Raw genomic sequence first — 9,794 nt, 5'->3', positions numbered from 1 at the left:
GCAATCGGTGAAAACCCGGGGTAATGGTGATGTACATAGATTAATGGGCTACTGTCTCTAAATTGTCAGCCAGTCTGTTTTTGGGAAAATGGAGGAAAATAATAAATGGGTCATCTGCCCCAAAAGACTCCAGCCCACCAGACATCTGCCCTGTATGCCTGATGACCAGCCCAGCTATGAGTTACATGACATGATGGGGACTCCATTCCACTTTGATGACAACAACGACAAAGTGATAAAGCCGTCAAAAAAGGTTAGTGGCAGTTTGACCTTTTGTCCCCCTATGAAATTTTCGTGCGTTTGTTAATTTTGAAATTCCACCAACACGGAAATTTTCCATGACTTTTCATGACTCAACAATTCCTGCATCGACCTCACTCACACCCGAGAGAGATATAACAACACACACGCGTGTTTCGTGCGCACCATCTGTGCACACTTTCCCCCCCAACCCCCCGTGGTGGCTCACTGGCGTCGGCGGAGGCTGCTGCGGGCCTAAATGACCTTTCGGATTGGAGCGGGAGGCGACCGGGCGACGCTCCCGCTCACATTGTTGCTGATATTGATCAATTATGCAGGGAAGCCGCTCGCTCTGAAGGAGGGCCGCTAAACCGCTGGAGGTTGCTGGTTGCTGGTTGTGAAGGTGGGGGGGGGGTGTGTAGGGGAAGACGGCAGCGGCAATATGGCGACAACCGCAGTTTCTTCCAGACCATCCGCGCCTCTGCAGTCCCGCGACGGCTCCACGGATTCGCCGTGACGCTTCCAAGGTGAGCGCACTTTTGCTTTGCGCGTGCAACTTCGTTGCGTGTGAGATGGGCGAGGAAACAGCTGCTTTTAATTGGCGGGGTTGTCTTGCGTGAATGTCGCAGAGCTTGCCCGGTATACTCCACACCCCCATTTTTTTTTATTTTATTTTTTTTATTTTTTTTAAAGCTGGATGTGTGTCTTCGGCATCTTCCTCTCGGACTAGACGCACGTTGATAATGTCAAGTGCTGCTTATCTGTGCTAAAAGGGGGGAAGGGGCGCACATACGACGGAACATAAGATGGCTCCTCTTTAAAAAAAAAAAAAAAAAAAAAAAATCACATTGCGGGACACTTGGCTCTACCTTACATTTGATTTTCACATTGCGGGACACTTGCCTCAAATTGGATGACAGGATGCGTGTGAGTATTCGTTCGATAGCTTCCATGCGTCATTGTGTCATTTTTTCTATTATTTTTTTTTTAATATGTTCACGCACACACAGTGTGTATTGATTCGCTAGTCGAGGAGGCTTCACGGGTGTGGTGCACACCCTTCAAGCAGCGCGCAGAAGGAACATTTGGAGTCAAGCGTGCCGCATATTTTGCACGTCTCACCCAAAAAATGATGAGAATGCTTCGTGGGGCTGTTCTTCTTTTCGGTTGTTTGTTTTGTTTTGTTTGTTTTTTTGGTTACTATACCCACTGCAGCAGCAAACCTTGCCCGCCTTCCTCGGCCAATTTTGTGCTGCTTCTTTGCGCACTGTATCCTCCACTGTTACACAATTTCATCCACCCTCCTTGTCGTCACCGCCACCATCCGCTCGACAGATCGCAAAAAAAAAGAAAAAGCCTCAAATGTGCGCGTCTGTTGTAGTGTGGTTTGTGTGCGTGTGGAACCCTGTGACTGATTTTTTTTTTTCGTTCCGTCGAAGGTCTGTTTATATGTTTTATTTTTCGATGATCACATATATAGGTTGTAGCTCGCTCTTCATCCATTTGACAAAAACAGACGTTTTTGCATAAGGGATGGATGTTGGATTGTTTTAGCTTGTCTGTCAGAGAGAGAGAGAGAGAGACCAACATATTCACATTGATGGTGTTGGGAAAGCGTCAGAAATGAACCAAATCCGCATCTTTTACTGTCGTAAAAAAAAAAAAAAAAAAAAAAATGGCACATCCCATGTCAACTTGTGTTTGCACTCCAATATGGCACTTGTCTCTCATGCGTTGAGTTGACCCTGAAATTTCCTGCAGCTTGCTGAGCACTTGTCATGCATGGAACCATCATGCACTGGCAAAAAAAAGAATAAAAAAAAAAAAAAAGCTTTCCCTGAGTCGAGCACGAGCAGTCATTAAAGAACAGGTTAAAAAAAAAAGTAGCCTAATTTAGGCCAGTGGGATTTCCTGATCGAATTTGAAAACGTATCCGCTGAGATCCGTACAAGAAGACAAGACGTCCTTTCCAAAACGAATCTCCTGCTCAACAACCAATCACACAAGAAACAAGCGTTCTACTTTCTTTAAAATGACGGGTGTCACATTTGTCAACTGTAATCGCGTCAGTATTAAAATATTTCAAATTTTAACTCATTCACTGCCTTTAATTAACTGCCTGTAATTGTATTTTTTAGAGCGGGGTTAAATGGGGGGAGAATCTGATGATGCTCCACTGTTAAATGTAAAACAACTTTATCTATGCCTAACCACCAGCAGATGACATCATTACCCCATTTTATACGAAATAAACACAGTTTCAGATTCCATGGGGAAAATGGCTGTATTTTGGCAAAGCTACATTTCTCTACTGTCAATTATAAAAGAACGGGACGAGGCAAAAAGTCGGGAGTCAATGCTGTCATTTTGACATTTTCTAAAATGGCTGGCAGTGAATGAGTTTTAATGATACATTATAGGTTTCGAGCCGCAGCTTTTTAAACTTTGGGCGAGTCCGATTAACTGACATGCAAACAAGAAAATAAGAAAAGAATTTGGCTCGTTATGAGTCAAGTTGGCGCGATGACGTTGGTGTCACATAAAAATACAGTTTAAGAGGACTCGATTGTTACATGGCAGCTTTTTGTTTGCTTACACTTACCGTACTTGCAGTTCAGTTGGCTGCAAGAGATTCAAATGGAATTTGCAAGAGTCGCCTGAAGATAAACGATAATGTTCAACAGTACGAGCCAATTTCCAAATTGATCTTTTTTTTTTCTTATGATATTATTATGACAAATCCACTTGGAAGGCCATCATGATTTTTTTGGTAAGGAGCAAAAATGATGGATATAAATTTGTCAAATTAAACATTACATATCACATTGGAATGAAAGTATTCCTTTTTAAACTATAAACATTTTTTGACTGACCCGCCGTTTGGTGTCCAAACTACGGCCCGGGGGCCATTTGCGGCCCGCCGTCCATTTTTCAGTGGCCCGCGACATCTGCTAAAAATGGCATTCGACTCAGTTCAAATAAAATCAACAAAACCAAAAAAAATGTTTGGAGATGGTCAAAGGGTCATTTGGATAGTATCCATTGCTTTCGCTGACCCGGAAGTAAACAAGAAGAGGAATTGTGGGATATATCGGTGCATAACCAGCGATGTAAACGACACGGTTAACTTTGACGGTGCCGTTAACAAACGGCGTGACTGACCATGTTTTGAACAACGCAGATTTAGCGGCCGGTTAGTTAACGGCGGGTTAAGAATTTAACCGGCGGTTAGGGGTTTAACAGTGGTTAAAATAACCGATGGTCATCGTCTCCCTGAATGACGGCTTCGCTTTCTGCTCCGGCTCGCTCCTTCACATAGGTCGGCCGCGCGTCGGCGTCGCGCAATTACCGTCTTCGTACACTGTTTGCATATTGCCGCGTCGACATCTACCGGCTCGTTTTTTTTTTAATCGGGCCTGAAAGCCAAAATATTGCCAAATTGCAGAAGTGACGCTTTTTTTGGCAACCAATGTAGTTGTTTCGAGAGCTGCTCGGCTCCATCTTGTCTTTAGTTGTTCCGGTTTATGGGCTGTCACATGACTTGTCACAAGTATTGCTATTAGTTTTTAAAAATAGTTATGTAGTGATAGACCGATATGGCTTTTTCAAGGCCGATACTGATACCGATTATTAGTAGTCAAGGAGAACGATAACCGATATTTCAAGCCGATATTTATTTGCTGTAGAAGAGAAAATATTAGTGTAAAAATTAAAAAGTACTTTTTCTTTTCAATTTTAAACGATATTGGCAGCTTTGTTTAAAAATTATATTAAAAAAAAATTGCAGGGAGTTTCAACATTTCTTTTTTATTTTATTTTATTTTTTTACTTTTTTTTTAATTCTTAAAAATAAAACATGTAGGGAATTCCCAGTGTCAGCATCCTTATTTATAAAGTGGAAATTGAAATAGATCCATAAATGAAAAGTTCCTGTATTTCACTGTGCAAAAAAATGAACGCAAACGTAGCAAATTTGGGGTTTTCATCAGGATTCATAAAAAGTTTCAAAAGATTTTTGCAGAAGGTGAACAAATTGTCAGAATGTGTTCAAAATACCCGCTTTATTGGCTTTCAGATTGGTCAAAAGGCCGATACCGATATTTGTCAAACTGCCAAATATCGGCACCGATTATCGGCCCGGCCGATAATCGGTCTATCCCTAGTTATAAGTAAATAGTTATATTAAGTTGAAAACAAGTACACATTTACATTTTCCCTCAAAAAATATATTTATATCATTTTATTATTATTATTTTTAAATGGCGGTATTTAAAGTGACACCGTTTCTACTTTTAGGGATACCTTATTACCGTATTACCGCCCAACCCTAATACATACCTCAATAGATTTGAAAGTGGAACTGTTCAATTCGGTTTGATTCAATCCAATTGCATCTCTTAAATCAAAACAGATTTTCAGTTTTTGTTACACCCCACATCATCTGTCTTTGGTCATCTGTGTGTAGCATCTGCTCTGATGGTGAAGAACAAAAACGGCTAGTTTGAACTGACTTGCCCTCTACTCCATCTTCCCGCCAGATCTTCTACCTTGGATGGTCACAACCTAAAGACCACGTAGTTGCAGGATGAAAACATGGCCGCGCCCCTTCTCGCACCGCCAGGACCTAACAGCTTCAAGAGGTTTAACGTGGAATCTTTGGCGGCCCTCGAGCTGCGCATCAACGAGGAGAAGAACAAGAAGCCGCCCAAGCAGGACAGCAGTTACCGTGACGACGATGATGAGAACAAGCCCAAGCCCAACAGTGACCTGGAGGCTGGCAAGAGTCTGCCCTACATCTACGGGGACATCCCTAAGGGAATGGTGGCGGTACCACTGGAGGATCTGGATCCGTACTACCTGAATTCTCAGAAAGTGAGTTGAAGCATCATCTTCTCAACTTGTAGAGCAGGGGAGGAGCTTTAAAGCCCCCCCCTTTCATAAAATGACAGCTGGGCCAGGTTATATGTCAATAAGATGAAAGAAACTTTATTTTTATATGAGCATTTATGACTAAAACATCTTCTAATTGTCAGATTAACACCTTCACGAGTAGTCCTGCAAACCTCATGGCCAATTTTTTTCAGACAGGATTTGGGTTTGATTTTCCCACACGCTGTCTGCTGGATGTGATGGCATGTGTACATTGTGTACATCAGAAGGGAGTGTGCAGTTTCATTTTTTTGGCCACATATGGCAGGAGTGAAATTCAATTCAGAATTCAATTTTCTGCATTGGCATCTTAAAAAAATGCAAATGTGTATTCAATGTCCTGTTGTCATCATTTTTTGGGCTCAACTCCACCATGATAACACATTTCATGTGTTCCTGGGCATTGGGAAACATTTAAATACGAAGTTAACTTGGCTTTACACAAACACAAAACAAACAAACAAACAAACAACCAGAACAACATACCGAAAATTGGTCCCGTTGAGCAGCGTTATCGATTCCCAGGCACCGAGAATCCGAACAGAACCGGTTCAAACGTACCCATCGCTAGAATCGTGGCTTCACGTTGTGTTCCTGCTACCGAAGCTGGCTGTGTGTATTGCACTTTTTATCTGCACAGGATGCTGCGATGCCGCTGAGCTACAGCGGACATTTCCCTTATCTACGCAAACTATTTTAACTTTATAAGTAATCGTGTCACAAAAATTGCTCGACCCAACGTTCGATATGACCGTAATTTATCAGAATTTTAGCACGTCTATTTCTGTTAGCTCAAACAATATGTCTGCCTGCAAGTTGCATCTGTTGATTGGCTGACAATACGTGCCGGAAGTTAACGTTTTTTTTTTTTTTTTTTTGCTGAGTGATGACAGCTATTTTGAATTATAGAGATGTTAAAGTTAAATAAATCACATACATACTGTATTAGATCTTTTATTTGATGTAAATAAAATGGTTTTCTACGGAGCCCCTAAGGTGACGTGGTAGAAAAAAACAACAACTTTGCATTCCCTCGCAAAGATTGCGAACGCAAAGTTGTTTTTTTCGCCTACCATGTCACCTTCGCCGCGCCGTAAACACTTCCGGGTCATCTTCCACGTGAACAAAAGCGACCAGGATGGAACGTTTGTAAACATGAAACAAAACAGTGGGAAAGCTTTCCCAAAGCGACGAGGATGGAGCATGTATTTTTCCACTGCTTTGTTTACACGTCGCTTTTGGTCACAGGGAAGATGACCCGGAAGTGTCTAAGGTGACATGGTAGGCGAAAAAAAAAAGTTTTTTTTTTTACGAGGGAACGCAAAGGTTTTTTTTTTCTACCATGTCACCGTAGGGACTGCATAGTTTTCTGACTTTTTACCAGTTAAATAAAAATACAGAAAACACAAATACTTTGTGATTGGATGGTCGAGGGTGCTGTGGCGGAACTTCCGCCCCCCAGCGCAAAGGCTTTCCGCTCCCATGAGGCGCAGCAAGGCTAAAAACGGATTAGCTTTCTGGTTCATTCATATATTTGGCAACACAGAATGACTCCGGAGTGAACGCGATTGTTTTTACTGTAAAGTCTTGTTTGGCAGAGCCAAGCAATGATATCATTGATTGATTGATCATGTAAATTATGATATGGCGGTCGATTATCGATCTTGCATAAAATGCCAAATGTCATCCAATCAGGTGATCAGATCGGCGTGAAAATAATCAAGATTCAAAGTAATAAGGAAGCACTTGAAAATAAAAACTCACCACAACAGGAAGCATGACAAAAATAAGAATAAATGCAAGGTTGCCATCCGTCCCTCAGCGTCCTGTAAAACACGGAATCATTCCTTATTTGGACAATAAATGTTCGTTATTGATTGAATATGGGACACAGTTTGATCCGTATTTTCATTAATATTCAATATCCCAATGCCAGACGCACACTAAAGCTGACATTATAGAGCAAATAAAACAGGAAATATTCAGGCCAAAAAATTGTCATGGTGGGGTCTACAGGACCCCCGCTTGCACCTTGCGTGTCCTGTCTGCTTGTCAGGGTTGCCTGCAGCTCACATGTTTGTATTTATTTTTACTTTTTTTTTTTTTTTTTTTTTACTTTCCAGTGCACCCAATTGCTACACCACATCTGAAAAAGAGAAAATTCTTGACTTTCATGTCATAAAAAAGGCAGTAAGCAAATACTGTTCAATTAAATGAACAATTTATTAGAAGGTCGGCTCCTCTGCTCCCTTACAGGTAACTGCAGCTAAAGTGTACTAAACAGTCAAACACGTCAGTTGCAGTGACAGTGCACATAAACTCAATCAAAAGATTCTACCAAATCCAAAAATTCTTTAAAAAATGACTATAGGCAGAAAAAATGTATTAAATGTATTGCTGCTAAATTTTGACATGGACGTGTCTGCTGCATTGTGACTGGAATTCCCCCAGTGCAGGCTTGTAAGGGGCGGTCACTAATTGTGCATTAAAAATAAAAAATTAAAGGAACTTTAAATTAACTAAAAATTAACACACTAATTTTGACACCCCTATTATAAACCTTTTTTATTTTTTGCATATATATATTTTTATTTAAGCTTTTGTATGTTAAGCTGACCTTACAAATGTGTCCTCAAGCTATCTTCCGTCAGTCTTTTTCTATTTGTTCAACAATTGCCTCTTTTTGATGGCTGTGTTGAATAACTTGAAAGATAGCAAACATTCTTTGCGAGCAGCTTTTTCTTCATATTGAGCAGCATGACGCGTTACATGAGGCTCAAGCAGGAGGCGAGCTGGTCGATGATAGCAGGCAAAGCAGGCCGCTCCTTCTCTTTGTGCTTCATTATCTGTGCCTGCCTCCACCTTGCTAATCACGAACCCGGATCAGGTTTGCTTTGGCGACGCTGCTTTGACGTCAGAACAGGTCAAAGCTTTTTTTTTTTTTTTTTTTTTGGCGACATGTCATTGCCGAGGTGCAACGCTAAACAGCCCCACAGCAGGTCAATTTACGGGCGGATAAAATGGCCGGCGTGCAACTTCGCTCCATCCTCCTGCAGCTGAGCTCAGTAAAAATCATGAAAGCTGCAGGACGAAAAGTCCTGATGTTTTTTTTGTTTTGTTTTTTGTGAGGGTTTGATTTGTCAAAAACAATACATTGATTGATTAGATTTTTTTTTCTGTATTCTTCTCTTGGCAACACAGATTTATACATATACTATATAAGCATATATAAGTGTGTCCCACTGTAAGGCAAGCTGTCTTTGATATCACCATGATAACCTTTACTAGGGATGTCACAATAAGGGCAATATCGTGATATCGTGATATTAAAACTGCCACAATATCGTCGTCGTCATGTTCACAATATTTAAAAGGAACACATCTGTTAAAAAAAAGTCAGGTTGATTTCCATTTGTGCAGTTCTAGCCCCCTCTAGTGGCTAGTTTATTAGTGCCATTTAATTTTCATGAGGGATGTTTTGGCCTTCTATGTTTATTAAAATCTATGCTAATTGTCAGATGAAGGGGAACCTAATTTGCTTGTGAAGCGATCAATGTGTGCTTGCATTAGCAAGTAAGTGCCTCAATATTGTTATTAGAGATTGTAGGTGGTTTATATGCATTCCTGTTATGTACAAAAGCACAATATTGTGATTTTTTTTTTTTTTAGTATGAGCTCTATTTTTTTACAATATTGTGATCTTTTTTAAATATCGGCAACGCCCCCACAATATCGTGATAATTATCGTATCGTGACCTTCATATCGTGACAATATCGTATCGTGATGTTTGGATATTGTTACATCCCTAACTTTTACCACTGTCTCATTTAAGGATGCAAGAGTTTTTTGTGTTTGCACAAAAATACCTTTCGGAATTTTGGCCAAAAAGTTCAACCTTGGTTCTATTGGACCATAACAGCCAAACGATACTATTGGAACGAAAACTGAAAAAAAAAAAAAAAAAGTCCGACCTCATGCACTGCAAACACCAGCTCAATCACCAAGAGAACTTGAAAATACAAAATAGTTTTTGAGCGCACATAATCATCTTTTAAATAAATTGGTGCCCTTTTCCTTGGCTTGAGCACCTGCCCCAATAATGTCAGTCACATGCATGTGGGTTGTGGTATTTTCTTGCATGATAATTTACTTCAGAAGAATCGTTCTATTTAGTATATTGTGACAGTAAACGGTCAGTTAGACAGGACATATTTGATGGAGTCATTTTCCACCTGGCAGTAATACGGCCCCATCATCGTCTCACTTCCGATCATGCCAGCCCAAAACATAATTCGGCACCCTTTGTGCTGATGTTGCAGCGTTGTTGGCACACGGTGGCTGCACAGCAACATTTTCCCATCAAGTAGTGTTGTAATCATCATAAAACGACACTATTTGAAAATGAGTTTGCATGTATTTCTGAGCTCACTGCAAACATTTCTCATTTTGAGATTGGTTGGGGTGGGGGTGGGGGTGGGGGTGTGCTGAAATGCAGCTTTGAGCATGCATAATAATTGAGGACAGTGTGTTTGTGGCCCCATACAACACATAAACCAATTAGTGATGGGATTTCCGGCTCTTTTCGGTGATCCGGTTCATTTGGATCGGCTCAGTGAAAAGAGCC

The 9,794-nt window shown here is 40.8% G+C and overlaps 1 protein-coding gene across 5 annotated transcripts in view; it reads left to right on the top strand.

The window, feature by feature from the left end:
* The first annotated feature begins 423 nt into the window (after positions 1–423).
* Positions 424–9,794, top strand: part of scn8aa (sodium channel, voltage gated, type VIII, alpha subunit a) — a 61,721-nt gene continuing 52,350 nt past the window's right edge. For 4 of the 5 annotated variants that reach the window (XM_077512194.1, XM_077512191.1, XM_077512195.1 and 1 more), the window contains exons 1-2: positions 424–767; positions 4,779–5,112. In XM_077512194.1, the coding sequence (XP_077368320.1) occupies positions 4,834–5,112 (279 nt within the window). In that variant the 5' untranslated portion in view covers positions 424–767; positions 4,779–4,833. Of the gene's footprint in view, positions 768–956; positions 1,168–4,778; positions 5,113–9,794 lie in introns of those variants that run through there. The other variant, XM_077512192.1, reaches the window with a different exon arrangement.

Source organism: Festucalex cinctus, chromosome 2 (genome assembly GCF_051991245.1).
Source record: "Festucalex cinctus isolate MCC-2025b chromosome 2, RoL_Fcin_1.0, whole genome shotgun sequence".
Taxonomy (NCBI): Eukaryota; Metazoa; Chordata; class Actinopteri; order Syngnathiformes; family Syngnathidae; genus Festucalex; species Festucalex cinctus.
Note: the sequence above shows the minus strand (reverse complement) of the source record. Positions and strands in the feature narration are given on the sequence as shown.